Raw genomic sequence first — 18409 nt, forward strand, 5'->3', positions numbered from 1 at the left:
GGAGCCATTCACAAGCTCACACCAATTTAAGGATTCAGAATCCCACGGGCCAAAGCTGGCTGAGCTTCTCAGGGAGCTGAACAAGGTCAAAGCTTCATGACTGACTCTGGCGGCACAGCCAACAAGATTTAAATTGGATCCGGAAGCAGTGCCAAGGACATTACCAGTATACAGAGAAAAATCAGTGAAGAGGTTTTCCAAAGCCAAACCTGACTCAGTTACCTCAAGGGGAGGGACCGATCTCTACAGCTACGGTGTCTAGCACAGCACCTGGCACACAGTAGGAGCCTTGTGAACGGTCAACAGATAAACAGAGTGGTTTTGTTTTGAAATCACGGGCTCGGTTTGGAAAACTACACTCATATTAAAAATTCAGAGAGCCACATTCAGAGGAAAATCCCAGGGTATTCTGATATCTGCTAAAAGAGATCACCGCTCTATTTTATCAATCAGTGACAGGCACAGCCAAGCCCCATGGTCCCTACCCCAACCCAGTAACCGTCTCTGAGGCCAATTCCTCCCAGGGCCCACCAGCCTGGACAAATGACTTGCCTCCTCTTCTTCTATGCCAGCATGCGTTTTATTTTCTTCTCTTTCTTTTTCCATGAAAGGAATAAGGTGGCCAACGGCCTTCTTCATGACTCGAGCTGACTTTATAACCTAGGAAAAATACACAGAGTCCACCATCTTTTACCAAACCCCCCGAATGGTTGCTACTGGCCCCTCGTAGCCTCTTAATTTAGCATAAATGAAGAACGCAAGCTTTGGCCTCGGGTCAGCCACACCGGAGTCCACTTTTGACAGCAGACAGGATGAGGAATGAGTTCCTCGTGGAGAAAGACAATGAACGAGGCACAGAAGGAAAACAAGGCTAGGACCCCCGTGCTGCGATTCCTGTCCTCTGAACCTCTCTGCACACTATTGTTTCTCAGCCTAGAAGGCCGCCCATCACTTCTCCAAGTTCTGTGTGCCCTTTTCCACTCACCAGAGCCCCTTCTCAGCCTTCCCGTCTTGCTGCCCAGCACTACAATTCACTTATAATTAAGGCTTATGCTGAAGCAAGAACGGGGCCTTTTACAGAATCCATCAACGTATGCTAATGTTCACGGGTGGGAGTACAATGCACCGTCTCCAAGTGAATTCTCAGAGCAGAAACCCAGCAGACACCATTAGCCAAATGATCAAGGTTAATATAACCAGTAATGAGACACAGCAACATTCTTGGCCTCCTCATAGGATCCACTGAGAAGGGCACAGCATCACCCTTATGCTTGCCAAAAATGAGCAAACATCAGACAAACCCAAACTGAGTGGCAGCTATATAAAAACTGTGCTGCACTCTTCAAAAATCAAGGTCATAAGGAAAGACTGAGGAGCTGTCAGAGAGACCAGGATAAGAGCAGTGTGGGATCCTGGAATAAAAAGAAAACAGTAGTGGGAAAACTGGTGAAATCTGGGGCAGCTGGGTGGTTCAGCCAGTTAAGCATCCGACTTCAGCTCAGGTCACGATCTCGAGGTTGGTGGGCTGGAGCCCCGCATCGGGCTCTGTGCTGACAGCTCGGAGCCTGGAGCCTGGAGCCTGGAGCCTGCTCTGGATTCTGTGTCTCCCTCTCTTTGTCTGCCCCTCCCCAGCTCATGCTCTGCCTCCTCTCTCTCTCTCAAAAACAAGCAAACATTAAAAAAAAAAAAAATCTGGTTAAACCTGAGCAAGGTCTTTATTTAACAGCATTACACCGCTGTTAACTGCACTCAGGTCAAGGAAAAATGTTTACCTTTGGGGAAGAAGCTGGGGGAGGGATATACAAGCCATTTTTCAAGGTATGTTTGCAGTGTGTCTGTCTAATGTCACCTTAAAAATGCAAAGTTAAAAGTAAGTCAACGTCATGAAAAACAAAGACTGAGGAACTGTCACAGGCTGGAAGAGATAAGACAGGACCACAAATCGTTCCTCGTCTCGTGTGTGGTGGTAGTTTGGCTGGTGCATATGTGTGAACACTTTTCACACTGTCTCCTCCACAAACATGCACCTCATTGTATGTTAATCACACAACAAAAAAAGCTGTTAGAGAAAGGGTGAATGTTATGAAAGAAAGTGGGCATTTAGTTAAATACAGGAAGAGTAATTAGAAAAACCAAAAAGGGCCTTGTTCCGTATGACTCGCAGCCCCAACCCTGATGGCCCCACAGACGTTTTGTTAACTGATATGGTTAGTATCCCCTATAAATCAAAATAAGAGTTCTGGTTTCTCGAAACATAAAATTTAATGTTCATCACTATTCTAAACGCATCCTTCAAAATGAATACTGGCTGGTCAAATCAAATGCTGACGTTATTAACTTTACATGAAGCGGGGGTTTTATTTTAATTTGGGGAAGAGCAGACAGGTGCTGGGAGTAAGATGTGGTGGCACTTCCTCCTCACAAAGCAAAGGATTTCCAGATGACCTCTAACCTCTAGCCTGCACATCGCCCTGAAGACGGACCTCCCGGATGTCACTCGTAGGGACATTTACAGAAAGACTGACCACATCTCAGTGCCCACGAGCTCTTGTCAAACTTCAAACTTGAGAAATCTACCCGAACTTACTATTTACTAAAAGACAAAGTCTTTTTCTTTCAATTGTGAAAACCACCCCCATCTTTTGCCAACCTGAGGCAGAAACATTTTTCCAGCTCCAAAAAGGTCACCGACAACTTTCATGCCGTTCATGAGAGGCCCTTCAATTATATTCAGAGGCCGGGGATATTTTTCCTGGTTTAACCTGGCTTCTTCAGTATCCTCAATAATATGTTTTTCGATACCCTATTTAAAAAAAGGATAAAAATCACATTAAAAATTGGCCTAAGGCCAGTCAATAAAGAATGAATCACAGAAATGCTTACGAGTACAGGTTTTGGAATTAGAGTACACAGGTTCAAATCCTGGGTCACTAATCTCAGCAATTTATCAAGCCTCAGTTTCCTAAACTGTCACACAGTACCTGCCTCATGTGGTTAGTTTTGAGAATTAAATGAAATAACCTATGTAAAGTGCTCAGCTGGCTTTACTGATACAGGGTAAGCACTCCCTAAAAGTATGCAGAAGTGAAAGAAGGAATACTGTGAGTAAAGTCCAAATTCATCATAAAATACACTGCGTCCTACCTGAACGTTTAGCAGAGTATGCCTTACTAACGACCTCCTGTGGAAGCAGTGTGTGTTGTCAAGGTAAAGTTCTGGGGCTGGGGAGGAATGACAGTGGGCAGGACCCTTAGGTGAAGTCCAAACCCACAAAGCCTCCGCTGACTCACCCAGCCTTCACTGATCAAGCCCTAATCCTCGGTGTCCCCAGTTCAAGGTCCCTTGAATGTGGCTCAGTGATTCCACAACCTGAAATATGTGCATCTCAAAAAAGTGTCAAGAGGTTGAAAGTTAAATTCGAGAGCCAAAAAGAGAACTCGGAAGTTCTCCGAACCACAAATGAGGACACCGAAGCCAAGAACTTATGTTGTCTGAAGTCCAAATTATCAGCAGAAGATCCAGGACTTGCTCGTGGATCAAATGACCGCAACTTGGTCTAGAACAGCGTTTCCCGACCTTGGCAGTACGGACGTTCTGGGCTGAATAATTCTCTGTCACGCAGGCCCGTCCTGTGCACTAGAGGAGGTTTCCGTAACCCCGGCCACTGGATGCCAGGAACACCTCCCACCCCCTACTGTGATGACCAAAGCTACCTCTAGACACCGCCAACTGTGCTCCGTGGGGGGGGACAGTGTCCAAACTGCTCAGGAGTGGTCTAGGGAATCTCCCCTCCAGCAACCACCGCAAGGCTCCACCAGCCAGCCTGTTCTCACCCACCCCGTGCTCCCACAGCTCACCTTCACAAGGGCATACTCGAGGCGTTCTTCAATGGGGCCATTCCTCCACTCGTCAGTCTGGACGACTTTCTTCCCTCCTTTGCCATGAGTCTGAGTTGAAATTAGGACAGAGAGTGGGTACAACAAGCCCTCACAGCAGAAAACTATGGCTTATTCTACTTTTATATTACTGGTGCCTAGTTGAGTGTCCAGCATGAATTAAGATCTCAATTAATGTTTGAGGGAAGGACAGAGACAAGGAGAGGTGTTTTAGGATTTAAGCTTGTGGTGGAAGGATAAAATGAGGCTCTGTTCCTCCTTTCCTAAGAGAGCAATTTCAAACGAAGTATGGCCAGGCAGAAAGAGAAGCTGTTCTCACATGTGCTGGGCCTCCGAAGGCCTCCACGTGGAGCATCACTACCCACAAATACATGTGGAGAGGCCGTCATGTGCCGAGTCGCACAGCACCCAGGACGCGGGCACACCCAAGGGGTGCAAGACACGGCCCACGCTCTCAAGGACCCCGCCACATTGTAAGGAGGCGGAAGGGGAGCCAGCAGAGAAAGCACGTGCCAGGGGCTGGATGAGTAGATGATCCAGACAACTACGTGCTACAAACCAGACCCAGGGTTTCGAGGAATGAGTCGTCACCACAAACCCGGGGGGGAGAGAGACTTTGAGGAAACGGACAGATTCAGCAAAGGGACAAAAAGTGCAATGACCGTGGTCCGTGGGGTGAATTGCATGGCGTTATCTGTTTCTCCATCTCAAGTGGTGGCATCACTTGCCCAAACCAAAAATCTAAGTACATTTGTGAACATTCATCCCTTCCTCTCTTTCGGTCACTCACCGAGCCCTCAAAATTTCTCCCCGCCGGGTGCCTGGGTGGCTCAGTCAGTTGAGCGACTGACTTCGGCTCAGGTCGTGATCTCACGGTTCGTGAGTTCAAGCCGCGCGTCGGGCTCTGTGCTGACAGCTTGGAGCCTGGAGCCTGCCTGAGATCTGTGTCCCTGTCTCTCTGCCCCTCCCCCACTCATGCTCTGTCTCAGAAATAGTAATTTAAAAAAAATTTTTTTTTAATTTCTCCCCGCCGTGCTTCCGAGCTTCCAAGGTCCGAGCCGTGAGCTGGTCTCTGCAGCCCACAGCCGCCCCGACCCCAGTGCACCTTCTGCACTGGAACCAGAGGGGCCTATCTAAAATGCAAATCACGAAGCACCCCTCCCCGTTCCCCACCTCCCCCCCCACCCCCGTGAAAAAATTCACTGTAGGTGTCCTATTCTTCCAGGGATATATTCCCTTTCTAGGCCAAGGACCTCTGGCCACGGCTCCGCTCCGGGCCGTGCCACGCGCCAATCTGGCTTTCTCCCCCTGACCGCATCGGCTGCGTCTTCTGCCCCGCCGGCCCAGCAGCCCAGCGAGCCCAGCGAGCCCAGCTACCCAAACACTGCAGCTCCTCACACTCCCCATCATCTCCCTTGCCCCTGGGCCTTCACAGTCATTCACCTGACACGCATTCACTCAGCACCCACCTATGGGCCAGACCCCCACCCACTACATGCAAATGCCCCTCCCTGGGGGACCACCAGCACCGCACTCCAACACCAAATCCTCGCCCGCCGGCTCGCTCCTCTCTAGCTTCCAGGCCTCCCCTGACCCTCGGCTCTGGGAGGCTTTCCCCGACCACCTGTACGCCTTCAGGTTCAGTGTCCCTCCTATGCATTCTCACGGCGTCCCGCACTCACCGCGCTGGATTACACCTGTGCTGTGCCTTTCTGTGCGTCTCACTCAACCGCAGAGCACATCTCTCTTACTACTTGGATCCTCCAGGCTCAGTGAGGTACACAGCACAGAACAAGAGTTCAGTAAATACTGGCTGAGTGGTTTAATGCTGAACAAAACCAGATTTTCTGCAGCAGTGTTTATACAGGACAGTAGAGGCCAAGTCACGGAGCACCACAAATCCATGTGATGGAGCCTGGATTTAACCTCACAGGCAACTGTGGGGCGGGGGCAAGGGGTGGGGGCGCAGGACAAAATTCAAAGTTCTGAAGCTGCAGAATAACGAAGCAGTATTTTTAAGAGAAGCCCAGAAGGGGGAGGTTTTAACAGTCCGGGATAAAGGCCTGGACTACTACAATGTTGGTAACAGGAAGGAAGAAGACAAACACAAAGACATTAAGCGACAGACCATGTGTAAGCAGAGACGGAAGGACCTGGGAGAACCCCAGAACTGCAGGGCTGGGGTGCTCACTGCAGTAACGATGGCACAAGGGTCTCCTCACCTATCGGAAAAGCTAAAGATGGCGATTTAAAAAGAATAGTTTGCAGCATGAGTCACGGGAGCCGAGACACGGAAGCAAACTAAATGTCCGCTGGTGGATAGACAGATCCAGAAAATGTGGCAGAGGCATACGAAGTCATACTGTCCAGCCACGACGATGGCAAAACCCACAAAACCAGAGCTGTGTGGCACTGCAGAAGGAAACAGAAAGAGAAAAGAAAAAGCCCTGCTAAAGCTCACATTCATGTCACCTGACACACAGAACACCCCATTTGCTCTATGAGCCATCAGACAATTCCTGCCTGCGGGGTGGACTTGGAGGAGTGAAAACAGGGCAGTGTTGCAAACACTCTTGGAACAAGGACCTGGTGTGTCCACAGAAACCCCATGGTGTGCAGCACTTACGTGGTGGGGAGGGGTTCAGACAGAACGTGATTACCAACAGCGGCCAATGAGGACACAGGGAAGGCCAGTGAGGATTTCACCAAAGCGCTGGCGGCTGCAGCGAATGAAAACTACCCCACCCAATGAACGTGCTGCAGAAAATCAGTGCTTCAAGCAAGAGGGACACTGGAGGGCGGCTATTTCAGAAGCACAACATGGCACGCGGAGTCCACCTTGCTCTCCAACTAGTTACTCAACAGGATGTTCACCACAAGCGAAACACAGAATGCCTCACAGGTGAAACACACACAAGACCCACTGTGGAAGCTCAGCAAATACAAAGCTACCAAGTAAAGCGACCAATCAACTGTCATGTCCATCTGGCTGCTCCTTGTATCCATATCTACCGCTCTAAGGGAGCTTCTGTGTCACAGGGTCTTCACGGTGATTGCTGCTTCGTTTCTGGAATCAAGGGGAGTAAACTGCTCCAGAGGAAGACAGAGAAGAAGGCGACCTCCAATGGCAATGAGGAAGATGAAGGCTAGATGAAGGATCAGATAACTTTTTTCACAGAAAAGTATTAAGAACAGTCTCACAATCCAAGGTCATTCACGAACGACTATGTTCAGAACAGAGATCCTTCCAGCCCAAAGGGGTCATGACCTCCATTAGGGTACTGCTTGGTAAGGAAACTGCTCAAAGATCACATGGTACCATGCCATCTCCAGATGTCATTACCAAAAATAATTTATTCATCACAGGTCAGTCTGCACCCAATTAAAAGAATTATTTTTCAACAAACCAATTAACTCCCCCAAAGTGGGATTAGAGAGCTTAGGGAGATCAGAGAGAAGACGCTTTCCACCTGTTCAACAAGGTATCACACAGGGACTTGGGTGCAGACTGCATCGTTTAATAACAAGAAGAGATAATCATTTTCTTACAAAAAAAAAAAATCTTCAACCTTTACTTGCCCCTTAATATCACTGCTTTTTATGCTCCATTTGCACTTGGTACATCCTGAGAAATCGCTACAGAGCTGGCAACTCGTGGGACTTATTAAAGTATACCTGTTTTGGTTATTAATTCCCTTAATGGTAACAGAAGTCACCTTGAAGGTAGACAGCCTACTTGACAGACGGGTCAATGGCTTGTAGTAAGTCCTTGTGGCTACATTAAGAGGGAGGAAATTTCTTATATGATGGATTGTTAAGCTCTTGCAATTGCTATTAAGATCTCCCTCAGTTTGGCTGCGCCCCAGGGGCAAAACCTCTTCACAGCTCAGCAGGATACACAGAAACAAAAATCTGTAAGCAAACTCTAAAACACAGATGGAAAAGAAGGACTGACATCACCTACAAAGTCAACAAAACCTTAAATGAGAACAGCCTTACACACAAGGATTCCCACCTTTCCTCCGTGAGAGCTGGCTCATCTGGACAGTGAAGGAAAAACTGAAACAGCACATCACTGTGTGGGTGAGAACACTCTGGTATAACTTCATGGTTATAGAAACTCGGATGCCCTTTTGGCTTCACCGGAACCCCGAGTTACTAACGGACAGGTCTCCCCACTCAGCGGAAGACAGGCTCGGAAGAAAATTGAATAGCGTTCCACACTCAGGTTCTTGATGTCTGAAGACTATTAAAGGGCTAAGCACTCTGTCTAGATGAGCAGAAACAGTCCTGGAAAGGGGGGGTGGGGGCGATCCAGAGACTGTTTCGTATGCAATGAGGTGAGAAGCACAACTTGATTATATTTGCGGTAATCAAGACCGGATCCATCCTGGCCTTGGCCCACGAGAGAAATCGGAAATGTGTTTAAGGAACGGGAAGGAGGAGCCTGTGCTCACTGGCACACAGTCTGAACTCCGCTTCAATGAGCCCACAGCTCATTGAATGAGCTTCAATGAGCCCACAGCAATTTCAGAAACTTAAGTCTTGTCACCTGTAAGCTGACAAGGAGGCAGTTAACCCTGAACCTTCCTAGCCTTCCTCCAGAGCTCTTTAATACTCACTCTTCGATGGAAGCTCAAAGTGAGCATCTCTGCCAGAGTTAAATTCAGATTTTAACACAGAAAAGGTTAATGAGGGAGACAACATCCACGAGAGCACTCTACCACCTTCACAACGTGCTTTGTGACATTAACGTCCTCCTTTGCCTTCACTTTCAGAAATAAATGAGAAAGTTTTTTTGAGGTAAAGATCTCATCTTTCTTAGAACTGTAGGAAGCCACACCCATGACACATACTTAATGTACCCAGGACTGCCTGACACATAATAAGGGGAAACAAGGAACCGGTTTTCAGACTCACTGTAATTATTCTCATGTCTATAGATCAGAGGTGAACAGACCACAAGCCCTCAAATGCAGAACGCTGCCACAGGTGGACCAGACCCTGCGGTCAGGCACACAGACATAAACGTGTCACAGTGGGAACCCAGAAATAACACAGCCGCACAGGAAAATCCAAAATAGCTAATTTAAATTACAAGGAAGAAAAATATCTCATAAAATGGAAACGTGACTAGAAAGTTATAACAAAATCTCAACAGTGGTTAACTTTGGATGGTAGGATTCTGATTTTTATTTTCTTCTTTTGTTTATCTGGATTTTGTAAATTTTCTAGAATTAACATGTGTGACTTTGGTATGAGAAAAAACTAATTTTACCTTCTATTTATTTTTTTTACAAATACACCATTTTTTTTATTTTTAAAAAAAATTAAAAAATTTTTTTAGAGACAGAGCACAAATAGGGGAGAGGGACAGAGAGAGAGTGAAAAAGAGAGAGAGTGAAAAAGAAAGAGAGAAAGAGAGAGAGAGAGAGAGAGAGAGAGAGAGAGAAGCTCAAGCACAATCCAAGCTCAGTGCAGAGCCTGATGTAGGGCTCGATCCCACGACCCTGGGATCATGACCTGAGCAGAAAGAGCCGGGCACTCAACTGACTGAGCCACCCATGTGCCCCTAATTGTACGTTTTAAAATAAATGTACAGAAGCCTAAATTCAGAACACTGAAGCAGGCTGGGTATGGCCTGCTTCTGCTTCCTTACCCTTAACTAAGACACCTTCTCTGGAACTCTCTGTAGAAATTAAGTGATCCAAAGACTGGATTAGACACTTGCTTCTAGTCTACGATGGTCTAATGAACCTGAGTGACGAGTTCAGACAGGAAAAGCCATCTGTCAGAACACTTTTGTCTCTACCTGCGCATAGCGTAAGAGCTTCTCAGTGGCCTCGGGGTCTTTATTCCAGATGAGATCTTCACAGAGCTGGAGGAGCTCCTTATGTATATCATCATAGACAGGGAGGCTTCCGGCATTCACTATCCCCATGTCCATACCAAACTAAGGGCAATACAAAGAAAAAAAAAATGAGAATTTCCAAGGAAATTCGGTGTCCGTCACAACTACTCAGCTCTGCTACTGTACCGTGAAAGCAGCCACAGATGACGTATAAAGCACAGATAAAACGTTAGCCACAGAAGCTGCAGCACATCTGCAAACCCCTATCCCGATTAAAAACTGGCTCCAAGTGCAAACAGGTGTTGTACTGTACCTTGATGGCATGGTAAAGGAAAACCCCATGCATTGCTTCTCGAATGGCTTCCATTCCGCGGAAGGAGAAGGACAAGTTGGAGAGACCTCCACTTACTCTGGCTCCAGGTAATGTTTCCTAGCAAAAAATTTAAAAGGTGAAAAGATTACCCTATTTTGCCAAAAGTAGCAATCACATTCCTCAAGCTACATATACAAGAGCGGAAAGTAAAAAACGTGAAGTTCGAAGTAATTCAGGGCTTCTTGGAGCCAGACGTAGACTCAACTTGCCCTACCATGACGTCGCAGGAGCTCTTTCATAGACCGTCTTTCCTCCTACGCTCTAATCCCCTATGGGAAGATAAAAGATTCTGCTGTATCCACTTCATCTCTACAGGGAGCCGGACGGGGCCACAGTACATGGTGAGTGTGCCATAAAATACTTGCCGAATAAATCACAGAGAAAAGAAAGAATCAGAGATGGAAAACACAGAGAGAGACAGAGTAGTCGGTCATTCACTCGAAGGCTTCTGTAGCCTAAATCAACCAACTCCCTAGTTCACCATAAACTTGGCTGATTATACCACAACGTGAAACTGAGGCTTCCAGCACACGTGATGACAATATCAAGCATGAGCATGCATGTGGAACAATAGGAACCCCTCCTTACGTTGGTCAAAGTACACACCAGCTCAAGCACTCAGGGAGACAGCTCACCTTATCTACTGCTGTGACCCAAGCACCCCACTTCTGGGTGTATGCTATAAAGAAACTCATGCACGTGCACCCAAATTACACGTACAAGAATGTTCACAGCAGCACTGCTTGTATGGTCCAAAAACTGGAAACAAACCAAATGTCTATCAACAGCAGAACAGTTGATTGTGGAACAGTTACACAATAAAATATTATACATCAATAAAAATGAACAAAGTATAATGACAACATAGATGAATCTTTTAAGTAAGTCTGGGTAAGGAAAAGAGACATACAAATCTTAAGATTCTATTTAAAGGTTTTTTTTTAATGTTTATTTATTTTTTGGGGGGGGGAGAGACAGAATGTGAGAAGGGATGGGGCAGGGGCAGAGACAGAGGAAGAGACACAGAACTCGAAGCAGGCTCCAGGATCTGTGCTGTCAGCACATAGCCCAATGTGGGGCTTGAACTCAATGAACTGTGAGATAGATCGTGACCTGAGCCAAAGTCGGACACTTAACTGACTGAGCCACCCAGGCTCCCCTAAAGTTTATTTTTTAAGAGAGAGCATGTGGGGCGCCTGGGTGGCGCAGTCGGTTAAGCGTCCGACTTCAGCCAGGTCACGATCTCGCGGTCCGTGAGTTCGAGCCCCGCGTCGGGCTCTGGGCTGATGGCTCAGAGCCTGGAGCCTGTTTCCGATTCTGTGTCTCCCTCTCTCTCTGCCCCTCCCCCGTTCATGCTCTGTCTCTCTCTGTCCCAAAAATAAATAAACGTTGAAAAAAAAAAAAAAAAAAAAAGACAGAGCATGTGTGCAAGCTAGGGATAGACAGAGAGAGAGAGAGAGAGAGAAGGAGAGAATCCTAAGCAGGCTCCTTGCTCAATCTCACAAACTATGAGATTGTCAGCTGAGCCGAAATCAAGAGTCGGACACTTAACCAACTGAGCCACCCAGGGACCCCAAGATTCTTATATTAAGCTCAAAACTAGGCAAAGCACTGGGTACACAGTTGATTATTTGTGGTAGTTCTGTTCCATAAAGTCACCGTGAACAATGAATCCAGGAATATCGGAATCACTGCTCCGAGGGAAAAGTAGAGTTCTGTTCCCGTGAACCTCTGGTCACACAATTTTCATCTACTCATCAATATATAAACTTGTCTTACGTGTGTTTGTGTAAAGACATCTTGTTTAACGTATAGTATTGATTCACTAACACTGAGCTCACAGCCAACAGCACTACAAGCCCCATCTAAACAAAGCTTACCTAATGCAAGTATTTTCTCTGCAAGGCATGTCCAGCTTTCCCACACTCAGGCACATTAGATGCCACTGCAGCACTATACTTGGGGGCCATTAAAACAGGGAAAGAAGCTACCAAGAAAATGCTCAAAAATGTGAAAAACATAGCACTTAAATAGACCACGAAATGGACGCTTGTTTGCAGGATGACAGCTGAGAAAAGCAGGAGAGTAGGTCCTTGTTGACCTCATCTGGGAACGTGTAGGTGGGGCCGCTTGAATTTTTCACCTCTCTGCACACGGGCATGTCCATGAACGACCGCAAAAGTACCATGAGTACTGATTCTGGGGTCACGAATAAATTTTACCAAGTGGGTGAATTTGCAAATACAGACTGTACATAAGCGATAAAATTCTAAAGAAAAGCAACAAAGTGGTATCATAAAATTCAGGATGATGGTTACATCATAGAATTCAGAATGAGAGCGTAATCTGAAAGGGAGAGTCATGGGAGCACTAGGCACGTTCTATTTCATGACCTATGTAAAAACCACTACGTGATTCATATTTATTCATTACACTCTGTACCTTTTATATATTTTCTCCAGTAGGTATGTTATACTCCATAGTGTAAAACACATACGTGAAAAATAAAAAAGGCCCCTAAATTTCCGAAAAACAATTTACTACCTAAGAGTAAAATGTCGACATTCCCAGCCAATAATCATGTAGCTCAAACTACTCACTGGAGCCGTGGGATAAATGTGAGTGATGTCTTGGGGAGGAAAGAGAAAACACCCATACTTACTTTAATGATTTTTGTGGCATGGATAAAATTAACAGCATACAGGTTATGTTCTTCCATCCCAGTACCAATCGTGAGGATATTAGGGTCAAAGATGATGTCATTTGGATTAAAGCCCAGTTTTTTCACAAGTAGATGGTAGGCCCGGATGCACACTCTGATTTTGGCGTCCGTTTCTGTCGCCTGGGGAAGGGAGGAAAAGACGTAATTTGAGGTAGAAAAATGAAGTGTTATCTATGAAAACAGAAGCACATTTCACTTGTCGAAGGCACTTGGGTACCAATGCTTGGGTCTTACAGACTGTCGCCAGCACAACAGCTACACTGAGTCCGTGAAAATAAAATCTCACACACACGCATGTGGTATATGAATAAATAAGCTTCTTAAACAATACACACACGGTAAAAACTCAAACGCTACTGAGGAACAAATTAACGAGTCAGCGTCCCTCCTGTCGAGATCTGCCTGCAGCACCTGAACTCATCACCCAGGCAACACTTCTGAAGGTTTCTGGCATTTTCCTGCTCCAGTACTCCACAAAGATCCAAGAATCCCCACCTTCTTCCCCACCCCCCATGCACTGGCTAATTAATGTGTGCCTTAAATCATAAATGTAAATAGAATCCATATTACTCTTCAGAACAGTGACACTAGAAAGCAAGGAACAGATTCCAGCAAGACTCAAAACTCCCAGCTGCTGCCCCTCAAGCCTTACATCCAGGGCTCACATCTCCGGGTTTATTTCCTAACGTTTGCTCTCATCTACTCTACTCTTCCCCCTGCTCCTCTGATGGTCTGGACACCTGCCAAGCTTCTACGTTAGAGCAAAATGCACTGCTGCCACTGCCGGGGACACACAGGGACATGGCTCTGTGCTTCGCATCACACACGTCTCAGCCCAGACAGCTCTTTCCAGTTTGGCCTTCCTTACCGTCCCCTCCGCAACCCTGCCTGTTTCCCCCATCCCATCCCCCTCGTGGCACCTCTTTCGAGAAATTGTATTTATTTGGCAACTTATTATTCTTATGTTTTATTATTTATTAACTTGTTGAGCCAGAACACTAGTCCTGCTGTATCCCCTGTGCCTAGAGCTGTGCCTGCCCAAGTATGTGCTCGATACCGTTTACTGAATCAACACTGCTTTTACTCAAAGCCCTTCTGAACTTTGTGATGGAGACTATCTTCAGACCAAATTTACAGCCTCCACACAGGGCTTATTCAACAAATTACATTCTGAGTTATTTTAAATATTTTTTTAAATATTTATTTTTGAGAGACAGTGTGAATGGGGGAGGAGCAGAGAGAGAGAGAGGGAGAGAGGGAGAGAGGGAGAGAGGGAGGCAGGGAGGCAGGGAGGGAGGGAGGGAGGGAGGAAGAGAGAGAATCCCGAGCAGACTCCACACTTTCAGCACACAGCCCAAGGCAGGGCTCAAACTCACCAACAGTGAGATCGTGACCTGAGCCAAAACAAGAGTCAGACATTCAACTGACTGAGCCACCCAGGTGCCCCAAGTGATTTCTTGCATAAAAAATCAAATCTGCTCTGAAGAAAAACTGAACACTTGCTATCATGACAATCCAAAAAAATAAGCCACACACAATTCTGTGTGCAAAACGTTACTGACAAATGGCCAACACCACTGAACTACGTGTTGAGTCTACAAGCTATTTTGAGGGAGGGCGCCCTTGCCTAGACGTGGGCACTAAGTGTCCTGACCTCCAGAGAGCAAGCTCTCCACGTGAGCACACAGATGAGCGTACTTAGAGAGGCCCCACCCCCCAGAAAAGGCACGGTCGGGAATTACACAAAGAACTCACCCTTAGATCCAGGCTTTCAATAGCTTGCCTACTTTGGTATCCTTTCAACTGTTCCCTTTGGTTTCCAATCTTTCCCGGCGTCCTGCAGCTGGTGGGGTTAGATGTCACCTCAGCTGGTTCGGTGCCCCCATGACTCAGCAGCACCAAGGGCCAAGGGAAAGGGAGACAGGAGTGGGCTCTGTGGCCCCACCGCTCCAGGCTTTAGGGAAGGTGGCAAACTCTCTTCTTCCCTAAATGAATTTCTTCAACAACTTACTCCTTCAGTTAGAGTGACAAGGTTAAGGCCAAGATGTAGGCCTGGAGAAAGCAGTCAGGAGCAGGCCATCCAGGGCTGGCTTTAGTCTTGGACTTTGGTTCACCCTTCACCAGTGAGCCCAATAAGGGTTCTAGCTTCTAGGTTCATGGCCCAGCCAAGCTCCTTAAAAGAGGAGGCAGAGGGGCCTGGGGCTACCAGCACTGCCAGTGTCTCTTACAGCCTAGTTTGATTGGTAGGTCAAGAGATCCAGGTCCTGCTCGCTTCTCTGAGCCACGAATGACACGTGGCCAAGTGTGGAGGGCTTAGGGTGTCATGCGCAGGCGAGCAGGAAAGCCCAGCCGTGTGCCAGGAGGCAGCGTTGCCCGCGGAACAGGCAGGAGGGTCCTCACAGGGCAGGAATTCGTTATTCGGGCCAGAACAGAACCACCAACTCTCAGCCCCATAAGGATACATCCTTGTCAAACCGTTCCTGTAGCACCTGGAATAGTCCCGTCACATTGACAGACACTCAACTCCCGGCCATTGAATAAACAAATGAATCTCAGAATGAACAGAGGCTCGGTGTGCAGACCTTTGCCAGAAGCAGGTCATTATCACGTGAGATTCGCCAGGATTTTTTCTGTCATGTTCCTCAACCAGGGTTAGGAGATAAACACACTAGCAAGCTGCAGTCATGCCGGAGGGTCTCACAGGTTCCAGAAGAGAGGTCCAGGGAAAGAAGGGAACGGGAGCCTCCCTCTGTTCGCAAGGGTTCTACACGCTGGTCGCACACTGTCATCTGTGGGGCTCCTTGTCTGTTTTCTAATACCTGGACCTCCCCCTAGACCGGTTAGATCAGGACCTTGAGAAGAGAGCTAAGCAACGATATCTTTAGGAGCCCCTGGCGATTCTCCCGTAAAGCCAAGCTGGGGTCCTGGATCGGTGAAGCGGCACCTTTCCAGGTCAAGCGATGAGAAAACCTCAGGGATGAGTCCACAAATCTCAGGGTCGAGAAGGAAGGAATAAAGGCCATTTATGATCTCGCCATCCACCTGATTTACTCTTAGGCTGCAGAAAGCCAGACAGCCATCAGTAGGCAGATGCTTTAGTTAAGAATGAGCAGGAGGCCCATTCCGCTGCCACAAAATCCAAACCAGAAGTGATAGGGACATGGGTGCCACCATCAGCGGGGCACCGATGAGTCAGAAGGAAGAAACCTGAAGAAAGAAGTTTACAAGGAAAAACACTCTGGCTTTCCAAAACCACAGAGGGCGTGGGCTTAGTTCAGAAGCCTTCTGAGTGGATTCTCCATGGTGGCAAATGTGCGGACGGACACAGGCAGCCACGGGCAGGTGTTAGGAAACCCAGCATCACGAGGGCAGAAGTGAAGGCCAGGGGTGAAGACGGGGAGACCCTGCCCACGGTGGAGGAGTGCACTGGGGTCGCTGGAAACGCAAGGCCAACCTGGAGGGTCCCTGGTTCACCCCTCGCCTGAAGGAAGGGAGGGGTGCCCCTGGCACAGCTCATGCTCAAGGTAGAAAATCTGGATGCCAGGGACTCAGACTTTGAGGGGGAAATGGACGAGACAGGAGACAGGGCAATGAGACACAGAGACAATCTCCACAGTATGCTAACACTAGGGAGGACAGGGTCTCAGATGCGACCACTGGGGACACAGCAGATGAGGAAATCAGAGGCCAGACTCATTTGTGTAGTCGTCATCATGATCCAACGCCTGCCCGTGGCTTTTCTCCAGAAACTACAGATAGAAGCCACATGCGGGAAAACCGTACTCTGCAAGGCCAATGCTAAGGCCCAGGTGAAGCAGCACCGTTTCCTAGCTGGGGCCAAGCGACCCCATTCAAATCTTCTCCATCACAAAGAGGAAAGCCAGGCGCGCTGGGAAGCCAGAGCCTGAGCTGGAGGTCCCCCAGCTGTGCTGTCACTCCTGTGAGGTAACGAGCGTCCCAGGCTCCGTGGAGGCCTGGGGACCAAGAGAAGCGTGGAGGCCTTCTGTTCCTCACATAACTCCCGCCTCCAAAAGCAATCTGGAAAAGTCTTTGCAAGGACTTCAGACCTATAGTACACCTGAGAAGGAAAGGCCCAAGAACAGAAATATCCAATCACGTAAGCTTAACTGGGCAGTGGTGACCTCTCCATAGCCACTGAATAGGAGGCCTCTGAAATGCAGAAATACTTGTAGGATGTTAACAAAGCTCGGAGAGGATCAGAGGAGAAAACGTTGAGAATGACCTCCTAGGCGTGGGTCAACTACCTTCAGCAAGGTAAAAATAAAGGGAAAACTGAGAACTCACTATTACTTCCCTTTCCTAGAACCATTTACGATACCATGGTGCATAGCTTCCTGGAAAATACAAGACATTCAACTGAAAAACGGTATCAATTTATCTAAATTCAACAGAGAAGCTGTCATGAAATAAAAATCTAAAAGATCATTACCAAAGGAGAAATATTTACGAAAGGAAAAAATAAGCCAATCACAACAACAAAGTGACACAAAACACCTAGGAAGGTTCCCGAAATTCTCTATTTAAGAAAAACTATAAAACCTCATTAATAATAACTGGAAAGACATCCTATGCTCCTAAATGACAACTAGGAATATTGCTAAGATATCATCATACTCTAGGTTACGGTTAAATTTTAATCAATATCCCAATGGGGCTTTATTTCTCCATAAGTTGGAAAATTATTTTCAAATCATTTAACAGAAGAAAATGTGAATATAACGGATGCATTTATAGGATACTGATCCTTTTTTTTTTTTAATTTTTTTTTTTAACGTTTATTTATTTTTGAGACAGAGAGAGACAGAGCATGAACGGGAGAGGGGCAGAAAGAGAGGGAGACACAGAATGGGAAGCAGGCTCCAGGCTCTGAGCCATCAGCCCAGAGCCCGACGCGGGGCTCGAACTCATGGACCGCAAGATCGTGACCTGAGCTGAAGTCAGACGCTTAACCGACTGAGCCACCCAGGCGCCCCAATACTGATCCTTTTAAATTAGTTTGCAAACATGCAAACAAAAATGATATAAGCCCATCCTTTTAGGTGATAATTATATTTCTAAGAAACCTCACATTATCAAAAATTATTCTATCAAAATAATCATTTCAATTAGAAAAGGAAAATTAAATCTAGTAGTAGTAATAACATTATTTTCCCATAGAAATTTCAAGGATAAAGGAGTTAAAATAACAGGCAATCAAAACTATGAACATCAGCAAAAGACAAAGAAACGCTTCCTTATTTGCCTTTTACTCCAGAAGTCTCAGGGCCAGAGCCCCCTCAGCCACATCCGACCTTGACCTCGCAGTTTTCAGTGCAACATGAAACACAAACATAAACCGAAGACGGCAGCCAGATACTGCAACAAAAGCAGGTGTGAGTTCCCCCCTCTGTTCAGTTCCAACGGTTTTTCCATTTAAGAGAGAGGCTTTCGGGGCGTCTGGGTGGCTCAGTTGGTTAAGCGTCAACTCTTGATTTCAGCTCAGGTCATGATCTCACGGGGGTTCGAGCCCTGCGTTGGGCTCTGCGCTGATGGTGCAGAGCCTGCTT

General features: G+C 47.0%; 1 protein-coding gene across 4 annotated transcripts in view; it reads right to left on the bottom strand.

The window, feature by feature from the left end:
• Positions 1–18409, bottom strand: part of MTR (5-methyltetrahydrofolate-homocysteine methyltransferase) — a 133423-nt gene that overhangs the window by 64396 nt on the left and 50618 nt on the right. For all 4 annotated transcript variants that reach the window (XM_086679591.1, XM_086679588.1, XM_086679589.1 and 1 more), the window contains 6 exons: positions 12783–12962; positions 10061–10177; positions 9709–9849; positions 3858–3947; positions 2651–2803; positions 553–660 (listed from right to left, as the gene is read on the bottom strand). In XM_086679591.1, coding sequence (XP_086535717.1) covers positions 553–660; positions 2651–2803; positions 3858–3947; positions 9709–9849; positions 10061–10177; positions 12783–12962 — 789 coding nt within the window. The remainder of the gene's footprint in view (positions 1–552; positions 661–2650; positions 2804–3857; positions 3948–9708; positions 9850–10060; positions 10178–12782; positions 12963–18409) is intronic.

Source organism: Puma concolor, chromosome D2 (assembly GCF_028749965.1).
Source record: "Puma concolor isolate L17-30 chromosome D2, mPumCon1.1.hap2, whole genome shotgun sequence".
In the NCBI taxonomy this organism is placed as follows: Eukaryota; Metazoa; Chordata; class Mammalia; order Carnivora; family Felidae; genus Puma; species Puma concolor.